Source organism: Cygnus atratus, chromosome 1 (genome assembly GCF_013377495.2).
Source record: "Cygnus atratus isolate AKBS03 ecotype Queensland, Australia chromosome 1, CAtr_DNAZoo_HiC_assembly, whole genome shotgun sequence".
Lineage (NCBI taxonomy): Eukaryota > Metazoa > Chordata > Aves > Anseriformes > Anatidae > Cygnus > Cygnus atratus.
This window is the reverse complement of record NC_066362.1, coordinates 146,529,339-146,556,182: the sequence shown is the minus strand read 5'-3', so window position 1 is coordinate 146,556,182 and position 26,844 is coordinate 146,529,339. Positions and strand designations below refer to the sequence as shown.

Genomic DNA, 26,844 nt, shown 5'->3' with positions numbered 1-26,844 from the left:
TGCAGAATCTTATCACATCCATTAGATTCAAAAATAGGTGTTAGTAGCTGCAGATAATGTTATCCAGTAGAGGCTGTCATTGTTGGCCAATCTTCCATCTGTTTATAAAGGTTACAGTCAGTAACAGTAGGAGATGATGCTACTGTAAAATAAACACAGAGTTTTGGAGCACAGGTGGCCTGCTCTGGCATAGTAGGTTACAGCACTTGACTGCAAATGGGAGGTTATGCAGCTGTGCCTCCTGATGCTCTGTACCTTCTTTGCCTTATGTTATTCTAAACTGAGGCTTAAGAAACAGGAAAAATGGAATATAATAGAGTCATTTTTGGGAGCACAAAAGGAGACCTGAAAGCACAAATCCATTCTTCTGGCCATGCCAGATTTAAGAACAAAACCCAACTGAAAATAAATAGCAACATACCTTTTTCTAAAATGGTGCATGTTAAATAACAGGCTGAAGGAAATATGAGGGGATTAACTTGAAAACAGATGTTTATAATGATACAATGACGTATTTTAATTACATTCCCAGATGCAATTAAAACAGACTTCTTCTGAATTTAAGGGATGTGTTGATAAAACTGATAACATTCTACATGATGCTGAAGGAGGAAGTATGAGCTGCAGGCATGCGTCCTCCAGCTGTGATCTCATCAGGTCTGAAAAACTAAGAGAGGTCATACAGGGTCAGCTCTTGAAATGGGAGGCCCAATGTTTTTCTGGGCAAAACCATGTACTGCAAGAAGCGAAGCTGATTATTCAGAGAGTGGCACTTCTCCCTCCTGGTCAGTACTGAGTTGGCATTGTAGCATGTGTTGGCATTGTTTTCAGATCCAATTGTCTTTCTACAGTATACTGTAAGAGAAAAATAGGAATATTTTTGCTTTATATGAATGTGGAGAAAGCTTAACATCAAACAACAAACTCAGCGGATCTACATATATATATATAAAAAAAAGATAGCATCAAAAGCAACAAATGCTTCAGGAGCTGATATTTTAGTTTTATTGGACAGCCTTTAGTGATTTTATTTTAAGCATTAAAGCCCAAGTTCTCTTTGATGCTTTGCTTTAAAAGTAAATGTACTTAAAAAGTAAGTGTTACTGTATTATCAAACTTTATGTTTATTGGTCTCTTTCCAAATTTAGAATGGTTTGGGTGCATTTGCTCTGACTTCCCAGCAGCACTGAGGTCCCTGTAGCTTCTGTATTCTGTAGGCATGAAGGGATGGACGCTCAGCATCCTTGCTGAGAGTGCATTCTGGAGAGATGCTGCCCCTGACTGCTTCCAGTTAACGGCTTACTAGGGCTAATGAAGTATCTCACATGCATTAGTGGAATATTCAGGGATATAAATTTTTGCTTATTTTCCTCCTAGTTTGTTTCTGAGGGTCACAACAACTATCAAAGTGATAGACTGCCTGGGTTACTCACCAGCTGCTTCATGACTATGAGGAGGAGAAGTAGGGAGTAGTCCAGATGTACTTGAGAGTGCAGGAGTACTTCGGTAACACCAGCAACCATAAGCTTTTGCTTGTGCATCAGTTAATCTGACTTCTCTCATCTGTTACCAACTTTCATGTTTTGCAAAAATATGAGCGTCTCTTCATGATTATGTGATAGAAATCTCAACCATTTAATTACTATTGACTCAGTACAAATAAACAGACTTCCAAATCTCTCAAGTCTCCATCTCGTGGCTTATGTGAACAAAAGCATGAAAGCTTTTAGTAGCATTTATTCTCATTGAGCTCCCATCCTCAAGCACCTAAAGCAGGATTCTCTCTCCCTCGCTTGTGAGGGAAGTTACACTTCGGAGTATTTCATGTGTTGAGATCAGCTGTCGGGACTAGCAAAGCCAGCTGCACAGTGCACCTCCCTTCCCTCCTGAGATGAAGACCCCCCTCTCCCAAATTCTCCTGTCCACCTGCCCTCCAGAATTTCACTTCACAGAATCCAGATAGATTTGGGAATCTGTCAACATTTATGCTGAAGTACTGACATTTTCTGGAGGTAGAAGTTGACTGCATTTTGACTTTAGTTTATGTAGTGTAGAAACCCCATAAGGAAATGCTGTACTGAGAAAATGAAATCTTTCAGAAAAAGAATCTCTGCAGTATTGACTGGAAAGTAATTCAGACTGGCTATGTCTTTCTTTACTCATGTTTTGCATACATTCTTCTGCTGAAGTGAATGTGCTTTTACTAAATGGAAGATTTCCCATCATAATGACAATTACAGTTTGGCATTACAGAAAGCAAGAAAGGAGAAGATCATCTGAAATGTAGAGTAGATCTAAGAAAGGACCAGAACCCTGGAGATAGTCATTGCCAGTCCAGTAAACATTAACAGTTGTCTCCTTATCTAACGTTTAAGATTAGGAGCAGTTTACCCTTTTGAAGGCTGTGGTTTGGCTTGATTTTGTGAAGTACGTGCAGATGTGCTTGTTTAGATAGTGTACCGTGGTAATTATACCAGTATTTTAATTTCCTTTAAAAACATTTTTTTTTCATATCTGAAGACTGCAAATCACTGATAAAAAAATTGAGTAAATCAATATCAAGATCTCAGAGTAAAGACCCAAAGGGTATAGACAATATTTTGCATCTTCAGAAAAGAATCAAAGGTCTTCTGTTTTCTTCCGTAACTGTAGGAGATAAGTCATGAAATGCAGTTTCTCCATTCCTTTCTCCTCAAAGCAATGACATGTATTTATAGAGATTAAGTATGCGTGCAGCCATTTATTAATGAACTGGTACTAAAGGGATGCTTCTGAGAAAGGATTGATTTTGTTTAAAAAAATCTGTTGGACTTTGAATGTATAAATGTAGAATCCTAGAGGGAAGTTCACAAGTCGTTTTGAATTGAGACTTTCATATTGCTAGATGGAGAATATGCATGTGTTCTGGAATAATGATTTATGTTGAAAATGCTGGGCCCAAAATACAATGATTTAAAAGCAATACAGCATTTTTATTAATGGGTAAAAACTACAGCTTTTTTTTTTTTTTTTTCCAAAATCGTCTTGTGACTGTGACAGAGAATGTACATCTGTATAAAGATAGCAAAGTACTGCATTGGGCTTAAGTGGACATTCCCTGTGCTGACCACCCTGCTGATATCCCTGACTCATTGCTGTATTTTTTGACTGTCACACAGTTCAGACAATTAATCTTCTATTTCTGTTTTATTTTCAGGGTTGTTCCGGTTGTGGAAAATGTGACTGCAGTGGAGTAAAAGGGCAAAAGGTGAGTATGTCAGCTGTCTCTGCTTCATTATCTCTCTTACTTAAACTACACAGTGTATAATCTACTGGTCAGCCATGGGTTTCCTTGGGCATTTGTATCACCATAGAACATTGTCGGGACCAGGCCCTTTAAGCAGGGTTTCCAAAATGCTGCCACCTCAGTGTCTGCAGTGGCAGGGGGCTGGAGGGCTGGGGTGGGAAATAGCCTAATGCCATCACTGTGGGGTGAAGCCCCCAGCCTGGTGCTTAGCCGTGCCCTCTCTCTGTCCCAGCTGAGCGTGTTGCTGACCCGTCAGCCTCACCTTTCTATGCCTCACCTTTCCCATGCCTCACCTCCAGACTTTACAGTGGGTAGTGCAGATCCTGGTTTGACATCCTTGACCACCTTTGGGAGTGAGGTGAACATCTCCATTCAGAAATGGTCCCCTCAGTGCTTTCCAGGAAGGCTGTGGTGCATCATAAGCAACATACCCTGACCAGGGATCAGGTAACCCCAGAGGCAATGACCTACAGTAGGAAGAAGGAGGTTGCTAATAAACTCAGACAGAGCAGAATGTTTCAGATCAAGGAAAAAAAAAAATCTTTACTTTTTTTTTTTTTTCTTTTACGGAACCTTGCAAATCTGTTCATTCAGCTGTGCAAGCTATTTCCGTGTATGAAACAAAAAAGACATATTAAAGGCTTCTTTTGAAGCAAATAGCAGTGAAGGAAAAATACAGTGTACTTAAACATTCCATGAATTCCCTCTGCAAATTACCTACTTCTGTAAATATTGTAGACACTCAATAACTCTCCTTATCTCTTTCAATTTTGCTGTAGAGATTTTAATCTACACTATCTTTGGTTGCGCATGCACATGTACTGTATATCTACCATTACAAATGAGTGTAAACCAATGGTTTTATCATCCTGTGATTGCAGTGGGTACATTTTTCAAGGTAAGTTGTTTAGGCCACCCAAAGGAGTATTTAGAAGAGTGTTTTTTTCTTTAATTGTTTGCTTTTTTAATATTTAAATATACATCCGGTTTTCTACATTGTCTCATATGCAGTAGCTACGTATTTACAGATGAGGATTTTAAGAATGTTGGTGGCTTTTCTTTGGTTTTCTCCAGAACAGAGGAACGTAAGTGGCTTAATTAGAGACTAAAGCAGAGATAATTTTATTTGTAGCAGAACATAGATTAATTTCTGAGAAACACGAAAAGTGTCAAGTTCCAAAACATCTTTAGGATGAAGTCTTCTTTTTTTAATGACCAATTATTATCTGTTTAATAAAAGTCAGCCATCTATTAAAAACAAATAAGGCAAAAAGTAGTTAAGGGTCTGGAACTCTGAATTTGTTCCTTGATATCTTGATCTTGTTTTTCAGTTACAAGTACAAATGAATTGTTGTAGAACAAGATAGATATTATATTACAACTCTCTTGTTGAAAGCCATTAGTTTGCAGTTCATAGAGTATGCCAGTGTCTTGTAACTAGATCATTTTAAAAAATGATAGTTTGGGGAAAGAAAATGTTGTAAAACTTACACTTCATTTATTTCTGTCTGTGTTCTGTGGGAACAAAAATGTTGGTTTTGCACAGAGTTACATTGTTTAAAGGTAAATTGTTAAAGGACATTGTTTGTCACTCCAATTTTACCAATACAAAATCCAGATGGTTCGTACCGATTAGTACAAGACCTGAGAAAAGTTAATGAGATAACATGAAAGCACCACCCTACGGTTCCTAACCCTTATACCCTGATGAGTAAAATCCCTTATGAGCACAAATGGTTCAGTGTTATAGATTTAAAGGATGCCTTTTGGGCATGCCCACTGGATCCTGAAAGTCGGGATATTTTTGCATTTGAATGGGAAGACCCAGAAACAGGCTGTAAACAGCAATATAGATGGACTGTTTTGCCTTAGGGATTCAGTGAATCCCCTAATTTGTTTGGGCAAGAATTGGAAAAGATTTTAGAAACATTTCAGATTCCAGAAGGGGTGACATTGTTACAGTATGTGGATGATTTATTGGTATCTGGGGTAGAAAAATCAGAAGTAAAAGAAGCACAAACAAACTCCTGCATTTTTTAGGAGAACATGGGCTAAGGGTATCTAAAGATAAATTACAATATGCAGAAAAAGAGGTTAGGTATTTGGGACATTTAGTCTCTGAGGGCAGACGGAGAATAAACCCTGAACGGATTCAGGGAATTGTGCAACTTCCTCTCTCTAGAACAAAGAAGAAATTGAGAAAATTTTTAGGTTTAATTGAATATTGCAGACTGTGGATAGAGGCATATGTGCAGAAAACAAAGAAATTATATCTCAAATTATTGGACGAAGAACCCAATATACTGAACTGGACTAAAGAGAAAAAAGAAGTAGTGGAAAAATTAAAAAAAAAGATCTTGTTACGGCGCCAGTCTTAGCTCTTCGTGCCCTAAAGAAATCATTTTATCTTTTTATAACTGTGAGAGTGCTGCTTTGGGGATCTTAACCCAAGAATGGGGAGATAAGAGGAAACCTGTAGCGTATTTGCCTAAATTATTAGACCCCGTGTCCCGGGGGTGGTCAGAATGCATTCAGGCAGTAGCAGCAACTGCCTTATTAGTAGAAGAGAGCAGGAAATTGACCTTTGGAGGACAACTGATTGTTGTTACCCCTCACCAAGTGAAGACTGTTCTCACTCAGAAAGCAGGAAGGTGGCTGACAGACTTCAGAATACTAAAATATGAAACTATTCTAATTGAAAAGGATGATTTAACTATAACTACAGAACCTGGTTTGAATCCTGCCTCCTTCTTGTCAAAGGGAATTGAAGATCGAATGAATATGGAACATAACTGCTTAGATCTAATAAATTACCAGACAAAGATAAGATTAGATTTACAAGAGGTGCCCTTAGAGGAAGGGGAAATATTACTTATAGAAGGATCTTTTAGGGTGGTACAAGGGAGGCGATGTAATAGTTATGCCATCATTGAAGGAACAGATGGGAATGTTGAAGAAATGGGAAAACTGCCTAGTAATTGGTCAGCTCAAACTTGTGAATTACATGCATTAAATCAGGCATTAAAGTTGTTAAAAGGGAAACAGGGAACTATATATACTGACTCACGATATGCATATGGGGTGGTACGTACATTTGGAAGAAATTGGGAAGAAAGGGGCTTAGTAAACAGCAAGGGAAAGGAATTGGTCCATGAAGAATTAATTAGACAGATTTTGGAAAATCTGTTACTACCAGAGGAGATTGCTGTGGTGCACGTGAAAGGACATCAAAAAGGAAACTCCCTAGTTGAATGGGGAAACAGAATTGCAGATGAAAAGGCTAAAGAATCAGCTTTGCAATTACAAGTAGAAGCGAAGCTGCTTCTTGTACCTGAAATAAAACCTCCACCTGAAAAGCAAATATTCAGTGAAAAAGAGATAGAAGCCTTCAGGGAATTAGGAGCGAAGGAGTCTGAAGGACGGTGGATTCTCCCTGATGGGAGAGAAATGAACAAATAATGAGGGAAATTTTAGCTGTTCTACATCAAGGAAGCCACTGGGGAGTCCAGGCAATGTGACACTGTATTAAGAAAATATATATGTGTAGGCATGTATACAGTAGCTAAGCAGTTAATTATTAACTAGTATCATTAACTAGTGAATAAGAAGGCTCTGCGGTAACAGCCTTTGGGTGGACGGGAGCCAGGACTTCGACCTTTTCAGAGTATCCAAGTAGGTTTTAACTGAATTACCCAAAGTAGGTTGATTTAAGTACTTGCTAGTATTAAGTGACCATTTGTCAGGATGGGTAGAAGCTTTTCCTTCAGTATCAGCAACAGCTAGTGTGGTGATAAACATAATCCTGGAACAAATAATCCCTAGATATGGGGTTGTTGAAAATATAGACTCAGATCAAGGAAGTCATTTTACTTCATGTATTTTACAAGGATTAATGAGAACCTTAGGAATGAAATGGGAGTTTCATACTCCATGGCATCCTTCCTCCTCGGGGAAAGTGGAACGAATGAAACAGACATTAAAGAAACATCTGTCAAAACTGGTTTTAGAGACTAAGCTTCCCTGGACAAAACGTTTACCTTTAGCACTTCTCATAATTCAAACTGCTTCTAGAAAAGATGTAGGAGTTTCACCATATGAGATGTTGTTTGGACTACCGTACCTGGGTAGAAGCGGTGAGATACCTACTTTTGAAACTAAAGATATTTTTGTTAAAAACTATATACTTCGATTATTTTCTTCCTTGGCATCTCTCAGGATTCGTGGACTGGTGGCTCAAACCCCACCTTGTACATTCCTTGTACATTCATTCCATGCAGGAGATTGGGTCCTGATACGTATCTGGAGAGAATCAAAACTCCGGCCTGAATGGGAAGGACCATTCCAAGTACTACTAACCACTGAAACAGCCATAAGAACTGCAGAAAAAGGTTGGACTCACTATACTCGAGTGAAAGCATCCGTCGACCCTAGTACCTGGGAAGTTGTTCCTACAGAAGACTTGTTGGAAGTTAAAATCAGAAAGAAAAATCTCATAATAGACTCTGAGCAAGATAAAAGCTTACGATTGTAAACTAACCTTTTTATTTTCACAGGTAACTAATAAATGTGACTTGTGATTGGGAAAAAGGACTGGCCTATACAGAATTGGAGTGCCTCCAAGGGATTTTTATTCTAGTAACAGTGTGCATCTTATTCTTTATATTGATAATTATTTGGAAACCTAAGATTTAAAAATAATAACAGGGAGAGGTCAATTATTAATTTTAATTCTGGTGATTGTATGCTTCAAAGAAGGCCTTGGCCAATTGGCAACATGGAAAAAGGATGACCAGATAATAGGAGCAGCAGGATACCCTGTCAAGATGTGGGTGAATGTGACAAAGAATGAAATACCACAAACCATCACATTTGATGCTTGTGAGGTGTTAGCTTGTGGAGATTTAAGTGCCCAGCGACAGTTAAGCAGCGAAAACAAGTATCTCTGTCCTGAATCTAAGACTAGTGGGTTGTATAAAGGACCCCCTTGCCCAGGATGGAGTAATGTATGGTGGACAACCACTTATAAAGGATGGACATATACACCCAGTCCAAGTCATAGCTTAAAGGTGTTAAAGAGCCAGATTAGCATATTTAAAGGAACTGTTCAGTCCAACTGTCAGCCTCTACAATGTAATCCCATAACTATAACAATTAATAAGGCTGATGGCCTTATTAACCGTACTTTTGGTCTTGGAGCAGATGTGACTGGGAAAGACCCAACGGCCAGATTTAGGATAGCTGTATGGGAACCACCCTCTATTGTCACCAAAGATAGGGAGAAACTTGAGGAGAAAGGAAGAGACGCTCTTCAAAATGCGGCAGTTGTGACAGTTAAAGAAATAAAAGATCTTAGGCAAACAATTGAGATTGAAACGGTATGGGGATGTGAATGCCTGGATAGAATGGGTCAAATATACTGTCCAGAGTCTCAACCATAGCAATTGCTATGCTTGTGCCTCAGGACGACCGATTGCCCAGATAGTGCCCTTCCCATTGGGGTGGACCAAGGATTCCCAGGGGATGCGATGTATGATTGCATTGTACCAAGAAAAGACTGCCTGGGGAAATGAGGCCTGTAAGTCTCTCTCTTTGCTGTTCCCTTTCATGAGTGATAGCAACATCAGGGTTCCCCCTGCATTCTCCACAGCTATAGGTAACCATACAGCTTGCCTCTCACGGCAGGGTGTGAGTGCTACCTGGCACCTGGGAGAATTTGCCTTGTGCATGAGGACCTTGAATGCTACCAAGGACGTGATGGGAAACTACTCAAGACTTGAGATCCCCAGGGCAGATCTCTGGTGGTACTGTGGAGGGAAGATCTTATGGTCCACCCTACCATCTAATTAGGGAGGCACTTGTGCACTTGTTCAATTAGCTATACCCTTCACCCTGGCATTTGAAAGAGAAACATCACAAATACCCAGAAGAAGTAAAAGAAGCTTAGGAGTATCATTTGATGATAGAGTGTACATAGATTCTATTGGGGTGCCTAGAGGAGTTCCCGATGAACAGGAAGCCAGGAATCAAACTGCTGCAGGGTTTGAGTCACTGTTTTAGTGGGTAACAATCAACAAGAATGTGGATTGGATTAATTATATTTATTATAATCAGCAGAGATTCATAAATTATGCAAGGGATGTGATAAGAGGAATCGTTGAACAACTGGATGCCACCAGCAAAATGGCTTGGGAAAACAGAATAGCATTAGATATGATGCTTGCGGAGAAAGGCAGCGTGTGCGTGATGCTGGGCAACCGTTGTTGCACTTTTATACCCAACAATACTGCCCTGGATGGCACAGTAACTAGAGCATTGCAAGGGCTTACCACCCTTGCCAATGAAATTGGCAGAAAACTCGGGAACAGACACTTCCATCACAGGATGGTTGGAATCTTAGTTTGGTAAATGGAAAGGGATGGTAATGTCCATATTTACATCCTTGATCGTAGTAGCAGGAGTTTTGACAGCCATTGGTTGTTGCATCATCCCCTGTGTAAGAGGACTAGTCCAGTGGTTAATTGAAACTGCACTGTTGAAACAAATGACCACGGAGCCACCACCTTACTCAGATAAGATGACGATATTAGAGGAGATGGAAAGCAAAGAAAGTGAAGAAGAGGAAGATATTTACAAAATTACACCTTAGAGAGAGTTATGCAAAAATCAACAATTTATAAAGAAAAAAAAGGGGGGAATTGTGGGAACAAAAATGTTTTTGCACAGAGTTACATTGTTTAAAGGTAAGGAATGTGGTATTGAAATATGCTTGCAGTGTTAAGAAAGCTTAGCAGAGGACTTTGTAAAATGCAGACGACCAGACTCCTTAGAGCAATTAGGCAAAAATCATGGTGTCAGGTTGCTGGCAAGTGAAGGCCATGTATTGTCTGTGAAGCATCGGATAGGTTGTGAACCTGGATTACCCAGTCAATGGGGTAACAGGGGAGGGTCCTGGTCGTCAAGAAATAAAGTATATAAACTGTACTATGTGACTAGTAGGTGCACTCCTGCTTGTGGGACGCCCGCCATTGCAATCGCGAATAAAATTGCTACTTCACTGAGATCCTTGCCTGAGCCTCTGTTATTGGCTACAGAGTGTTTCTCACAGTTCCTGCCTCTGCTAGAGCTTCTCTTGCTGACATTTTCTATTTGTGTAGCTCAGAGTCTCAGAGATTCCTATTTCTTTTCAAGAAATAGGTGCTTGCCTGATATGATCAAAGCCAAAACAACCTCAGGTTAATGTAGGCCGTTTAAAAATGTAGAAGAGTGTGGTGAGACACTGGAACAGGTTGCCCAGAGAAGCTGTGGATGCCCCTTCCCTGGAGGTGTTTAAGGCCAGGTTGGATGGGGCCCTGGGCAACCTGATCTAGTGGGTGGCATCTCTGTCCATTGCAGGAGGGTTGCAACTGGGTGATCTTTAACGTCCCTTCCAACCCGAGCCATTCTGTGGGAGTGTGGCCATGGGGGTCGACAAGCCCCGTGGTTGGTGATAACATCGGACTCTTAATGATGAGGCCATCAGGAATGTAAAGAGTTTAGAAGGAACAAAGAAGGGTGATTCAGGAGACTGGTTCTGTTTCAGTTGCTGGTTCTCCAGCTGTTAAGGCATGGAAGTTGCGGGGTGTTTGTTGTTGTCGGGCAAAGTTGTTGACCAATGAATAGTTAGTGGAAAAGTACTGCTGTGGGGTGATTGGTATAAGAAGGGAGCCTGTCCTCAATAAGAGAAGTTATGCCCTCAATAAGAGAGAGAGGAAGTTACGTCCTCAATAGGAGAGAGTTGAAGTTATGTCATCAATAAAGTGGTAGCAGTTACTGATCCTGAAAGAACCCTGGTGTCCGCGTGGTCTTTATGCCACACCATTCTATGATTCCATGATATCAGTCTGTAGCAACAGAAGTCAGTAAATTCAAGATCTCATGCCAACTTGTCCAGCAAGTAAGTGTTAAATCTTGATGTACTCTCAGACTATGTAGGGAAGATAATTTTAACAAAAGAGGCACCTGGACAAGTGAACAAATAGTTATGCCTAGAAAACCATATCCAAGAAAATAATTTGAAATTATTTTGAAATACATTTAAAGGTAACTTCATTCACATCAATATCTATCTAATCTTGCTTACTGTGTTAACACTGTAGATCTTTCAAATACGTAGATTGGAGATTGAACTGAAACCTGCATTTTATTTAAAAATATCTCTCTCCCCTCCCGTCTTTGTTTTAGCCTACTGCAGGTTTAAATGACAGTTCTTTACATCTAATGCCCATCTAGAATAAGGACAGACTGGTACCCAGTCCCAGTCCCAAAGAGAGGAGAAGTTGGTCAGGCAAAGCAAAGGAAGCATCCTTCCCAATTTCCTCTGTAATGTCTCTAGAAATGGTCTCTCCAGCCAGCGCATTTGTATTTGAAACATGTCTTTGTTAAATGTGGTCCCCATTAATGCTCACATCAGTAGAGGTACCTGTTGCTTCAGTGATCTGTGTGAATATTGTTCAATCAGACTGATTAGAAGGACTGATGCAAGCTAGGACCCAGGACATGAGAGGGCTGCCATGCCCAGCCCTTAAAGGGACCCAAGGTGACCACGTTAGAGAACATCTGCTCTCCACCTCTCACGTAGCCTCCTGCGTGGGAAGTACTTATCCATTCTGCCCTGCGCCATCCACAGCCAACACGTTGCCTGTGCTGGAAGCCCTTTTGATCTGGCTCCTATGTTGTGCAGAAGCGCACACACGCTGAAGGGCCCTTTCCAATCCACCCACACTCTTCAGCAATGTAACCACAGTAGTTTACTGCCGTGGGAGCTTCAGCAGCTGCGGAAGTGGGTGCTGGGTTTGCCCTTTAATGCCTTAATCATTAACATCTGGAGATGTATTTCTTACCGTAGTGTGGGAAGAAGTTCCAGACCCTATGGTTTGTGTTTGCGGGGTGGGTATTAATTAACATATATTTGGTGAAGTAATCGTATTAATGATCTCACCAGAAAAAGTGCTAGAAATAGTATTTGACTTAAAAGCTGTGAAATGCCCAAGGAATGTTACTCAACAAAATTACAGATATGGAAGAGCAAGTTATGCTGCCATATTTTTGTCTCTCATTTGAGACTCTTTTAATCAATATGACCATTTGGATGGCCATATTTAGAATGCATTCAATGTGTTCTCTCATTAGACTGTTTCCATGAAAATTACATCTCTATGCCAAACGCCTTTAAGATGACTCATAGTTCTTCAAGGGCATATAATTGACAAAGTTTAAAGTTTTTCATCTCTTTCAGAAAATCTCAGAAAGTGAGCATAATTGCAACAGATGGCTCTTGTCCTATAAAGCCTTTATTATTACACTGAACATCAGGCTGTTATTTTAAGCAATGTAATGTCAAGCATCAAGTTTTTGCAGAACAGAAGGTGAAGAAATTTTAGAATAACATTATATTGCTAAAATAATAAAGCAATAAATAATACCTTGCTGTTTTCCATTAAATAGATTAACCTAAACCACCTTCAATTGTTTCCTCTTGCACTTTTTATTTGTCGGTCTACATATTAACTGTTCTTTCTGACCTCATTGAAGTGTGAGATCTGTTTAAACTGATTAGACTTCTGAATGCTTGCCTACGTTTTATTGGGTTACTCAGAAGTAGGCAGAAGCTATATTTTCTCTTTTATCCTACCTAGACTTTGAGAACAATTTCAAGCAGCTGTGGAGATAAGAAATTCTATCCATTGATGTGTATAGAAAAAGCAAGTTAAGCATTTAATTGCTATTTAGAACAAAGACTGTATAGATTGAAGTAAAATTCCTTTTGTCTGACTGTTTTCAAGAATTCATCCCCTCATTCATGAGTATTTACACTCATCTTAGTCCATACAGAAACATGCATAAATGGAGGTAACACTGCATTTTTTCTGTCACTAAAATAGAATTACTAATCTTCTAATGTTTATCAGTTAGAATGCATTAGAGTACAGAATTACTAATCTTCTAATGTTTATCAGTTAGAATGCATTAGAGTATAAATTCTCATTCTTTACTGTAAATACCTTATGAAGATTCACTTGCCTCTGCATTACCCAATAAAATTTAAAGTCACAAGAATCGTAAATGTAATATTGTCATTGCACACCAAGTAATGCATTTAAAAAAAATAAAATAAAAAAAAAACTCTGGTAGGAAATTCTGAAAGAAAATAGAAAAGAAGAGAATTAATTCTTATATAACTGTTACTCCCAAGGGTTTTTGTTTTGGGATGCAAGAAAACTTGAGCAAATCAATTTGTACTGGCATTTTTTGTTTGCCTCATTCTGAGACTGTACACATTATTATACCTACATAAAAATTACTTTTCTGTTTACCTCAATGGATGAACCATCCCTGTGTGGATTGACCATACTGCAGAAATACAAGCACTGGCTTATCTGGAGCCATATTGGGTCTGGAAACCAGGCAGTTCTCTTCCTGGCTTAGGTGGGCAATCAGTGGGACACCCCAGTCAACAGCAGCAGCAATCGGTCTTTCCTCTCCTGCACTCTCTTTGTACAGTCTTAAAAGTCACGCAGGGTTTTGCTGTCTGCAGGTGATATGGCTTTTCTATTTACTCTCGGTAATGAAGAGTTGACTGTGCCAATTTATTATTATTATTATTTTAAGTTAACCAGATTGGGAGGACCTTCAGGGCTTTTCTTGTCATTTTAGGTATCAACAGGTACAGCAAAATATTTGTGATATTGATGAGTTAAAACAATATAAAGCCTCTTGCTGGAGAGAAGATCAGGTAGTCAGTGAGCAGATCAGCTCTATGCAGTTCTGGGTTTTCTTTACAATATAGCAGATGGCAGCAGGTCTGGTCCTTTCATGCAGCAAGTCAGTAATCTGTGCTTTTCATGTTCAACCTGTATTAACAGCATCAAGATAATTTTTTTTTATTATTTTTTTTTACCAAGAATGTGCATTTTAACACTTTTCATTGTTTCATTGCCACTATATCCTGTAAATGCTTACTATTTGCTTTTTATCTCTTCTTCCATGGTTTTACTCAGTGTTTCTGCATAAGTGGTTGCTGTAGAAATGTTCCTCATTCACAGCACCTGCTCATGTCTGAGTTGGAGAGACTATGAGTGAGGACACCAAGGAAAGCAGAGCTAAACTATACACCCTGGAGAAGGACCTGAAGTTGACAAGAGAGGTGGCAGGCAATGTGGGAGGAAATAATATGTTTTCTATAGGGAAAGGACTAATAGATTGCATGAAAATATCTATTCATTCCTGAAAGGGGGAAATCAGAAGATCATAATGAAATAAGCAAAGATATTGATCAGCTGCAGATCTGATATACTTCAAGGAGACTTGTGGCTCATAAATATTTTTGAAAATCAGGCCATTATCACAATGTTTGTGCCAATTTAGAAGTGGCACTACTGTATTTTTATTGATTTACCCTTTCTCAGAGAAACATAATCCTTTTAGTTCAAATCAAGGAAAAAGAACATCTATATTTCATAAAGAGAGCCCACAAACAAAGCTGCTATTCTTGAAAAGAACAAGCTGTCAAAAGACTGAATAATACTGATATGATAAGAGAGACGATAAGTATTGATAAGTACAGTTTCCCAGCTTGCAGGCCAAACTTTTAAGTGGTATCTGGAGTCATCAGATTTTCTTCGTTTGAAATAGTTACTAGGAAGCATTTGTCCCATGTGCCCAAATGGGGCTGAATTTCTCTGGCAAAGTTTTCTATATTGAGGTGTATAGATTAATGGATTACCTGATGATTTTATCTCTATGGAAATAGTGCTATAAAAGCAGATATCCCAGTAATACTGTGTGGCAGGCTGTGCTCGTATTTAGTTTTCAGAGACAACTTCTAAAGGTTTTCATACAGTAATATTTCAGCTGGCATGATGTAACTTTTTCAACAGCTGTTGCCAGATGCATATCTGTGCTTGTGAAGATGGTAGAATAATCTCTGGCATTTCATCATGAAATAAAACATACTGTATAGCCTCACAGTGTTTGATTTTACATTTGTACAACTGCTGTTAGTGTATGTTTTCATTCTGGTTTCTTAAAGGATTACAGGGCTTTATTTTGGTCTGAACCATGTAAGCTTCCAAAGTCAGTAAAGTTTCCCAAATGGGACGTCAGAGTAAGTTCAGAAAAGACCTATAAAGTCTGCACTTCTCTGAAAGCCACATGTTCTGGAAGCAGAGCCACCCAGTGCCTCTGCAATACCCATGTGTAGTTTGTAATCATCCTAAATTTTAAATTTTGTCCGTGCAAACAGAGTCATGCTCTAAGTGTCTACTGACAGCACAGTGATTATTAAAACTTTTGTATCGGTGTGCAGGTGTTTTTTACTATCTGGTCATATGTGATTATACCTGCAGTCTGCTTACGCTTTCTGTATATTCATAAAATAGCCCATAACATGAATACTCCATCATGCAGACAGCATTCTGTGGGTCTGGGACAGCAAACGTCTGGGGAGCAGCAGTAGCTGCATTTTGTAGTTTACCCCTCAGGCTTCTTTAAATCATTCTTCCATTCAATTTATATTGTGTTTGCTGGGGATCTCAGACCAAGCCAGCCAGTATAATTGGCGGTTCTGTGATATGTCAGTTCCCACACAAGAATTTAATCATACTTGATACATTTAATCTTGGATCATTTAATATATCTCTGCCTACATTTTCTCTGTAGCGGTATTTACAACAAGCAATCTTGTACGTATAATCGTTACTAGGGAACCACAGTAATCTCCTTAAGTCACTTGCTGGTCTTCCTGGCCAAGAGCAAGAAGTGGTTTCGTTGGTTTTGTGGTTTATTTTATCTTGTACTAGTGGTAGTTAATTGTTTGGTTCTATTAGCTCAGCCACCTCCTACTTCAGATTTTAGAGCTACGTTTTCAGTGAGAGGTCATAATTTAGATTAGTCATTGGAAACAGCCAGCCATATGGTTTTCAGAAAAGGAGATCTAAATTCTCTTCTTTTTGGGTTTTATTGAAAAAGGGTATAAAGCCAAATTTCAAACAAAACACTAAAAAAACCACGTCCATCGGGAGCAATAGCAAAACTTGTAACCATATATGCTTTGAAGGAGATAGAGCAGTAAGAAACATCATTAAAGTGGAATGTCCAAAGAGGAAATTTGAAGTAGCTGCTAAAAAGGTGATAATAAGGTACTTTATCACCCAAACAAATTCCTAACCAGCTGAAGAACCTCTTTAGTTTAACCACAAAAGAAACTCATGTCACAGAGGGAGCAAGGCCAGCTGAGAAAGCATTTTCAAGAGATGCTAAAACGATTTCCATTTTCTTTCAGGTAAACTGAGAAAGTTCACAGAGCAATGAGTAAATTGAGTTATAGACAAAACAGGAAAGAAGGTTAACAAATTATGAAAATAACTATTAGCTTTCGGTGACGGGTAAAGTCTTCTCATATATCATCTTACTATCAGAAGAAAAATAAAGTTAAGGTGAAGCCAAGGGGAAAGCAACTCAGATTCTTGTCTGGAAAATCATATTTCTATTCCTTAGAATATTTCAAGAGTATCTAGAATGGTAAAACCTGCCCATAAATCTTGTAGCTCTTAAAGAAAGCATGTGGCAGCTTCCACAAAAGTTCAGCAGGAACATTTTTAAATGTTTTGATATGCCAACAAAAATAATTCTCACTGAGGCTTGTGTCAAAGATCACCATGCACAGTTAAAGTAAATACTGAGTTGACCAAGTGAGTGAGCACAGACACTGACATCAAACTGGATGTCTTCTCACTCTTTTCTCATTTGATGCTGTTGCTGACTGTAAACTGATGCAACAAAAGTAGTTCCTGGATAGTTAAAGCTTTGGGACTTTCGATAACCCTTGGTTTTGTTGGAACAGTTTGATCAACTGCCAAGAGAAGGCTGAAAGGCAGCAGAACTGCAAAACAAATGAGTGTAAGCAGCAGGAATGGAGCAGAGGGACAGTAGGGCAGGAGGCGAGTCTTAAGTGCACTCTGAGTCTGAAGTTAGGAGTTATTTGAAAAAATGAAAGAATACCGAGGGCTCGTATAGGATAGCAGTGAACAGAGAAGTCAATGTTGTCCAGAAGTGCTGCTGACAGCTGTATGCAGCACCTTTAATGGCATTTGTGAATTAAGGATGCAATTACAAATCTGCGACTTAGATTTCTTTTCTGTCTGCTATGGAGATGGAAGTTGGCAGTCCAACAGGGACACACACAGCCTTGGCAAAACTCTTACAAAGGGAATTCTTCAGGATGTTCTAGGTATTAAGTGCAATGAATTTACACCAGTGCCAAGGCATGGGAGTTGAGGGATGCTTTTTACCTCAGAAAAAAAGAGAAAGGATAGTGCCTGGAAATGTGAAACTCTCTAAAGCTATGCTAAGTACAAGCCTTAGGCAGAAAAACTTTCTTTCTGCCCTGCCTGTCATTGGGTGCAGTCAGATTTGAGGAAAGAGCAGTGAACATCAGCGTTGCCACTGTGAGTGGTACCAAAGGGGAAGAGTTTGAGTTGAAACATTTGAGTCACAGTCTCAGACCAGCTCTCACCAGGACAGATTCCCTGCTCCAGTGGCTGTGTCCCTTTCCTGTGAGTTCCTCTGGGTGGCAGTCTTACATCACAGGTTTTTAAGTTTTCTGACATGCTGTTTTACACAGCCTTCCTTTTTTGTCAAAAAGACAACCTTTAAGACACCTAAGCAGTACAGCAACTTCTGGTTGGCATTCACTGACAAGTAACAACTGATTGATTATGCTTATAACCTCCATAGTGTCAAAATAAGGAAAATAATCTGTTTTACATATTTGTTAGTGATTACTGCATCTTTGATAACTTAATTGATTTAGGTTGAATTATTCTGAAGGTGCTACAGAAATTATATTGTGGTGTCTGTTCTCTAATGCTTCTGGTTGAGTCAAGAGGATACAGGTTAAACTGAAGAAACATCGCATTACACTTTGAGGCATAGTGTTATTTGCCCTCTGGTGTTTTTGTGATAAAATCTCAGAAGCTAGAATATTTCCTTCAGCTTTTGTGGAAAGATATCTTACTTCTATGCAACCTTTAAAATGTTTAAAACTTTTGAAATGCCATTTCAAACCTAACCAAAAAAAGTAGCTAGAATAGCACTGTCTAGAATAGCACTGTCTGTCGTGTACTCTTTAAGATATGAGCTACTTCATTATGAGAACTTTATTGCAGTCTGTACTGTCTAGGACCAGCTGCCCATGTTTTTACTATTTATGGAAGAGATTATTTTCTGTAAATATGTCCATGACAAACCTTTGGCAAGAGAATAAAACTTGCATGTAACGACATCACATTTCATTCCAGGTCTAGGATGTGAACATTTCATTCCAGGTCTAGGATGTGAACAAAAATAAATTAGAAAAACCTGAAAAGTTCAAGACCTTTTTTTTCTGCTGTTTCATCTTTGAATGTGAGCCTTTAAACAACGCCAAATGCAAACAAATGCTAAATAATTTTCACTAATGAAGAAGGAAGGGTGTGGAGCATTTTTACCCCTTATTTTCATGGACCTTCAACACTGGAAGTGACTTAACACAATGTGCAATAAAACAAAGGAAGAGTTACTCAGACCTAATGAGTTCAACAGATGATTAGAAGGGGTGGGAAATATAGCACCCTTTTGATTCAACCTGTCTCCAGGTGATAGAATTTCCTTTTTTTTAAATTATTATTATTTATTTTTTTTAACACTGCATATGCATTTTTCCTTCCCACATCCTCTTCCCTTGTGGCTTTTTTTTGAGGTTGTTCTGTTCCCTAGGGTGGCTCTAACTTTTGGAAAAGGACTCCTTGAGCCAAGTTTGATTTTATTTTTATTTAAAGTTTTGGAAATACACCATGCACACCTTCGGTGACAGGTTTTTGTGACTTCCTCCTGAAGCATCACGAGATGTGTCTTTTACAAAAATCAAGAAATGTTTAAGCATCAAGACAGTGAAACACATACATTGGTGTTAAACTGCCAAACACTGTTCAGGCAGACTTCCACAGTCAGAAAATGAAGCTCACACGCTGTCTGTTGGCTTCTGCTCTCTGTTAATCTTGCCTTCATACTCTTGTCATACCATGCCCTCTATCATGCTTTCAGGTAGACTACCCCTAGGTTATGAAATGGTGAAATTAGGGATCATGAATGAAAAGTACTTGTACCCTATTAAACTTCAGTGGCTTCCCCCCTTCTCCCCTCCTTTTTTTTTTTTTTTTTCTTTTTTAATGGAGGCAAACCAAGCATGTCTTCTAAATCATAGTTTTCTGTAAATAGAAATACATTCCTTCTCAGCATCCTACCTACTGGGTCTGTAACATTTGTCTACACTGGAGTCAAATACACCACAAAATATACAATGACCAAAGACAAACAATGTAAGGAGTCACTGAGAGCTTAAGTTAACTTGGCTCAGCAAGTCCTAGAAAGTGAAATGTAGGCACCTCTGTTGAAAAATCTGAAAAGCATTTGGAAAATGAGACATAACTATGGGATGAGCAAGAAGAGGAATTGCATGAAGCACATGAATTAAGTATGGAGGAGCCATTACTTAAAGCTGGTTTAGCTGAAATTGTACAGTGCTGATAAGCAACCAGTTGCTTGACACTAATTAAATAGAGGTTGAGACTGTAGCCGTGACTGGCTTCTGAATATTAATTTTACTTCACTTGGCTTATTTTAATTCTCCTTCAGCTACTAAATCAGACACGCTGCATACCCACCCACTTTGTTTGCAGACAAACTAAGCACGTCGGTACAGATATGTAGAGGAAAGGATACACAAAGATCGTTATTTCTATTTTTATACTCTTGGGAAGCACTTAGCGACTTCCTGAGGAATGCTCTTTGCAGCCGTCAGGCGACACTGAGATACACTTCCCGCCTAAGCATGCTCTCCGATTTGGAAGGCAGAGGCACAGACAGCACTTGAACTACCAACCTGAACAGCTCTCTAACCAAATTATTATGCTGATTGATTCACTACTGCAGCTCTGAGTTCACCATGGATCACTCTGCACAGGTTCTCCGGTGCTGCAAATTTACTAGACTCGGGAGCTGATAATTGCATAGCAGGAATGACAGCAAAGCCAGCAAGAAGCCAGTGCTGTGCGAGATGCCATCATGGGGTGACGAGAGTGCACCTTCCACCCTTGTGTATAAAAGTCTGTATGACACTGGCTTTTGCACCGGTGCTTTTCAGTGTTCCCACCTCAAAGCGCAGCCCTGAAACTGGTTTAACTGGGGGCTGAAGGAGTCCCATGGATGAAGGGCACTAGGGAGGGGCTAAGGGGAGATGGAAATGGCAGAACCAGCATTGTGACAGAAAGGGCATGACTGGAGAGTGCTGTCCACCAGCAGCTGCTGGGATAGCTCTTTGTGTCTGCATATAGCCTAGAGCAGCCCTGGTAATGCCTCAAGTTGTGCAGGGGACTCATCCAGCCCACACCCAGCCCGACTGGGTAGCTGTGCAGGTGATGTAAAACAGTCATGGCTGCCCCTTCTGTTAGTCATGCCGGATTCGTGTTTCCACATGAGTGAGTTTTCTCAGATTCTTTCTGGCAGTGCAAGAATCCAGATTTTGCTGACTTACATCCCCCCTTCCTCTCCCTTCCCCTCTTTCCATTCTGCATGCTGTCAGCCCCAAAACTGCCGGGAAAGCCAAGATGTTTACAGAGCTCCTACACAGATTCTTCACATGTCTTTACAGTTATGTTTGTGTAATCATTTACTAGTTACTCGTGTGGCTTCAGAACTGTATGGCTATAGTGTAGATAGATTCTCACACTGAAGAATGTGCCGTGGGAATTCTGTAATGTTAAGCATCCGCAGTGCATTTAAGGACTCTTGTGCTGTGAGTGTATAGCAATAATTCTGTTTGACTGATATCCACTTCACACTTTCAGTAAAATACTGAAAATGGTAAGTGCAGCTAAGGACAAACAGATGATATTTATTGTACACGTTTATTTTAGTCCTGAAAGATATTCGAGGCCGGTGCTCCCTCTTGTGGTTAGAAATGCTCTTTTAGTTAGGGATTGGGTATTCCCCACCACCATTTCTTCATGAAAACAGCCCTGAGCCAATTACAGTTCTGTAAAACGTGTTTAGAAGAGTGTGGAGAGAAACAGTGACTCAAGAGCGCTACTCAGATCCCACAGTAGTGTCTCCCACTGTGTATTGTAATTACAGGTCTGACACTTCAAAGCCAATTCGCTTGAGTGCATGCAGTTATATCAGCTGAAGGAACAAACACAGAGCCTGCATTCACCTCTCACATGGTTTGGGACAGTCTGTCTAGAAACTGTCTAGGTCATTGCAAGGCTGTTGTGTGTTGCTGTGGATTTTAAGAGGTCACACCGGAGCATCAAGGTGTGATGAGAGCTTCAGGATTCATGTGAATGGTGCTGTTTTCATTAACAGTTACGCCTAGACCTCAAACTAATCTCTATCAAAAGCAACATTTGAGACTATTTCTAAAATCAGACTAAGAAAAGGGAAAAATAGGGAAGAACGCTGAATTGTCAGACCCTGTTTCTCTCTTTTTGGAAAACTGCGCCCTCAGTTTTCATCTTGAAGCTGTTGCATTTCTTTGGCATGCATGCCCTTGGTAGTGTTTCAGTTCAATGCACATGAGCTTTGGAAAGAGGGATGCATGTGTACTTGTGAGAGAGGAAGCTGGAGCTCAGAACGGATGTTGGACTCGGCATTAATGCTAATCTGAAGATGTCTGTCCTTCAAGTTCAAGCATTTGTTGGCTCTAGGCTCAGTTCCTCCTGCAGCAAAGGCACAGCTGAGGAGCTCTGGCGGATGAACTCCATCCAACCCGCCGTGCTGGTGTGAGAAGCTGCTGTCGCAGCCTTTCTGCACCTGCGTTGCTGTGTCCTCGCATCAGTTTTGGCAGCCGCCTCGACACCCGATGGGCTTCTCAGATCACTGAGGCCAGAGCAAGTTCTCTCACCAAGGAAAAGTGAGTGAATTTAGTGAACTGGTCTGGTGCAGCAGTGCTGGAGGGAATCATCGAAGCTGCTATAAAGAAGGGTCGGGAGGCAACATCCATTTCGAAGGAGCAGGAAGAGGAGCAGAGCCAACTTTGCTAGCTAGACCAGCTCAGCTGCCTTTTAGCATCTCACCGTAAAACCGTGTTACGTGTTTTCAGCCGAAGGGCAGGCACATGTCTGTTCTGCCATCTCTACCACGGGATGATCTCCCACAGAGGCAAACTGAACAGGAGGAGCCAGCTAGGGGCTGTGTGATAATCTCGTAAATGCCTCCAGAAAGCTCTGCACATTGTTATTCACCACATGCTTCAGTCTCTGGAGAACTGGAGAACACAGCATACGTATGGGTCCAGACATTGTGTGAGCCCGCAGCTCTGCAAACATTTGATTTATATCCATGTTACCAGTCTCTCAAGACTAACATCTCCCTGTCCAACAGTCCCTAGACAAAATAATAGGGGAAATAATTTATAATGTAGTGCTGGTTGTTTCCTCCCCCTCAGCACTTGATTTATTACGCTAACTCTTCTGAAACTACTTGCTCCATGTGACTCTCTTCAACAGCCATCTGCAGTTGCTCCATGTGTGAAACAGTATTTCATGGCTAATTTGGAAGGATGGATGCCAGCAAAAATGTCAGTGCCTGTAGCTATGCTCTTAACAGGTTCACCTCTCTTTAAAAGTCCATTCAGTTGCTTTTAATTCGAACTATCTAATGTGGAGGCATTTGGATGCATTTCACAAAAGCTGGTTTTCAACAGGCATCTTGCTAATCAAATGAGTGTAACAGTGACCGAGCACTTGCTGTCTTTTTAAATAGCATCTCCGTATTTTCAACAGCAGCTGAGAGGCAGAATATTCATCTTTGTGAGCTGAATAATATATTCTCCTTTTTGTTTTCTGACATTTTGCATTGAATCAGTGGAGGTACAGATGACTCGGGTTACATCTGTTTTAATTTCCGAGTCTCATGAATTGATTTGTAAGAAGCAGAAGCTCTTTTAATATTACTTGCCAAGACTTTGCAGCTGTGAATATTGGAACTTGAACAATACATAGCACTTAGAGTCAGAGTCTCATGCTCTCCACGCATTGCGGCTAGGAATCTCAGTGCTGAGCAAAGAATAAATGGGGTAACAGCAGTGATCTAGTGCTTGCCAATTTATGTAGCGTGGATGCTTAATGGGTTGCAGCATAAATGTAGTGCAAACACTGTTGGGATGTTTGGCTGGAACACTGGGTGAACAAAGGAACTGGGCAGGCAAGCAGGGAAGGGATGCTGCTCAAGTATTTCCTTGCAATGCAAAGCATCTTCAGGACACGCATATGTCTGTACTGCATGGTGTAATACATGACAGCTTCATCTGAGCTTGCAGTTCTAAATAAGCCAGTTTGGGTAGGAAAGCAGCAGTACAAATGTTGCTACCCCAGTGATCTCTGCAGGCTAATACCCAGTCAATGTAGGACACATGGAGCTCAGCATTCACATGAGTTTACTACTTCTCATGGTAGAGTTTCTGTATTCTCTTGTTCAGCGTAGACATTTTGAGACTGATAGGATTTTACTGTGATTTAGTGTAGTTTCACTGATGTCAAAAAGACATGTCACGGTGTAAGTTGGTACTGTCTGGGTCACTGAAGCATTGAAGTTAGATCTTTGTTCGCTAGCGATGCTTCTTTCCTTACAGTCTGATACATGGACTAAATAAAGGGCCTGGAAACCAGGACACATCCCTAGATCTGTTACTGGATCTGGCTGGAATAGGTTGTCCTAAATTCTGTGAGTTTCCATGAATGGCATGGAGAAGTAAGGTCCCATTGTCTGTCTAGACTGAGACTGCAGAAGTTTGGGCTACTAACTCAGTATTTTGCACTGACATTAAATGGGAAGGCAAAGTAGAGAGAGGGGTGTAAGCAGTGTGTAAGCGCATGCTCCCCAGTTAGCATGAGTGGCTAAGGTGGCTAGAATAAATTGCTAAGGTGGCAAATTGTGTGTAGAGAGAGCTCCTGTGGCTCTCACACCCTCAGAGCCAAGACTGTCAACCAACTTTATGTTTTTTTTACTTCCCTCTGGCAAATCACAAGCTAATACATGAGCTCAGTTCTGGTCTGAGAAACTGTGAGTCTGCAGTATTTGGGATGGGAGAGACCTCCACACACTCAGGAGTTGTACTCTCCAGGCCTCTGGGCATCAGGCAGCTTGACTGGGTGTCCAGAAGTCCTGGACAAATAGCCACTTACTTTTCTTCCTCTTGGCCTAACAGTTCAAGTCAGTAAAAGACAATGTTTCTAGGGAAACCTGGATGTATCTTGGCTCAAAGTGTCCCTGTACAGTCTCTGACCTGCTCCTGCAGCTATGTTTAACCCCTCAGAGAGGGCAACCTGGGAGGCTGAAGATAGCTTTGCAGAGCAGGCTCTAGTTGTCCTGGAAGCCCAAGCTTTATTTATGTCAAGCCTTGGGTAAATGTCTTTGGCAAGATGAAGTGGTCATTACCTTAGTGAGTGATTTACAGGCACGTTAAGGGCCTTTTACAGTGCCAGAACAGTCTTCAGGGAGCCTTAGACTAAACGAAATCTCTAAACCTCAGTTTTATTTTTCCATAAGAATGGCAGAACGAATATTTTCCTGTGTCACAGGGTGCAGTGGTTCAAAGTGCATTGAAATCCTCTGGACATTGCTCCTGAGTGCAGAAAGTATTAGCTCTGTTACATATGACTCATACTTCTATGTAGGTGTCAGAAAAATCTTGTTTTCTTCTCATTTGCACATGTTGTGCTTTCCTTCGGCAATGGAAAACCCTGTTCTATGTACTTGAGTGTCTTCTGCCTCCTTAATAGATCTCTCAGCAGGTCATGAAGGCGAGTGCCCACGGTTCAGTGTAAAATCCTGTTCTGAAACGATTACTTCAGAACTTGGACTTTGTACCTTTAACAGCTGACTTAGAAATATGTTTCTTGATCTGTTGGGCTGTTTGCTTTGTTTTGCAGTGTTTTGTGATAACACAACACACAGCCAAAGCTTTTGGTAGCTAGCAAACTTTATTATCAAAGCATGACAATGAATACTGAGAAGTAAATAGAGGAGATCGTGCCGTTTTGGTGCTTCAAGGAAAAACAGTTTGATTGCCTCAGAAAGTACCTTTTTATTGAAAATGCTATTTTTCATGGGAGCAAAGAGAGGCGAGGCAATGTAAGATTTTTTTCCCAGCAGAAAATTTTAATAAATGAGTGCTATTTTGTTTATAGAAGTGCCATGTCCCTCAGTTTGCATGGGCAAGGACTGCCATGACAGCCAGACCAGGAAACATACCACAAAGAGGTGAATGGACACCTAGCATGCTCAGACATCAGCTCCATCAGCAACCCTTGCAGTAGCATTACAAAACTGAATTATTATGTTATTTGACCTATCAGAAATTTCAGACTTGCTCCTTCTCTGACTCCTTCCATTTTTTCTCCTCCCCCTTCTCAGCAAGGTGCAGGAATGGCTGCACAAGCTTTGGTGGGACTGGCTGTTACCTCTGATACCCAGCTCACACTAGCATGCCATGGGGCAGGGGCTGTAGGTGCTGGGTGCATCTCTGTGTCCTTTTCTTTGAGACTTGAAATATAAACAAAATGCCAAGATCACATTTCCACCAGACCTATAGAAACTCAGGCTGGCAGGAGCAGCCACAGCAGGGACACTGAATAGAGCTGGTGCCAGTAGATTTCCTTTATTTCCACCCAAGTCACTTCTCTGTACTAAGTGGTTATTTTGCTTTAATTTCCCCTCTACTTTCTCATACTTTTATCATTGGCCCTTTCTTCTTACCCATCAGTCACCTCTATTTTTTTTCTCTTCATCTGAACAAAAGGCTACCCAAGTGGCCAACTCCCATCATCTTCAGAAACTAACTAGTGCCACATCCGTGAGTCATCACACCCCTTCCTCTGACTGTCTACCATAATGTTTTCCTTGCAAAGTACCTGTTTTACCTACTTGAAGAGTGAGTTCTCCAGTCTCCAGATGTTGTTCTTCTCTTATTTGCTCAGTCCTCAGATGACCCCCACCAGCTACTAGAATGTAGCTGGTAATCCTGAGCAAATAGGAGAAAAGTTTCTTGCTCTTCACTAAACTATTCACCATCCTAAATTCCCAGTACCAAATCATTTGTTAATTACAAATAGCAAGCTCATCTCTCACTGTTCTGCTGAAGATACTGAAAACTGAGTAGCTTCCTTTTGTGTGTTTGAAACTCTGTTGATTTTATTTCCTTGTCTGTATCCCATGAAAATTGGTCTATTTTTTGAGTTTCTAAAACAGATGCCATGTTTTTTAGTTGTTGACCAAACTTGTATACCTTTTCCTTTTTTTTCAGTTGCTCACTAATGTTTTATTCATTTATATTATCACATTTTTGGATAACATGAGGTGCTTCTCCCTGTTTCACCCTACACCTTGAAAAGACAACTCTAGTTACTTCCTATGTGGAACATTTGGCTTTTAATTTGCTTGATTTGCTGTTTTCAGACTTTGATATATGGATACATTTTTTTCCC

General features: G+C 40.3%; 1 protein-coding gene across 3 annotated transcripts in view; it reads left to right on the top strand.

The window, feature by feature from the left end:
* The window catches only part of COL4A1 (collagen type IV alpha 1 chain), a 132,106-nt gene that overhangs the window by 45,268 nt on the left and 59,994 nt on the right, over positions 1-26,844 (top strand). For all 3 annotated transcript variants that reach the window (XM_035565605.2, XM_050708416.1, XM_035565606.1), the window contains exon 2: positions 3,197-3,247. In XM_035565605.2, coding sequence (XP_035421498.1) covers positions 3,197-3,247 — 51 coding nt within the window. The remainder of the gene's footprint in view (positions 1-3,196; positions 3,248-26,844) is intronic.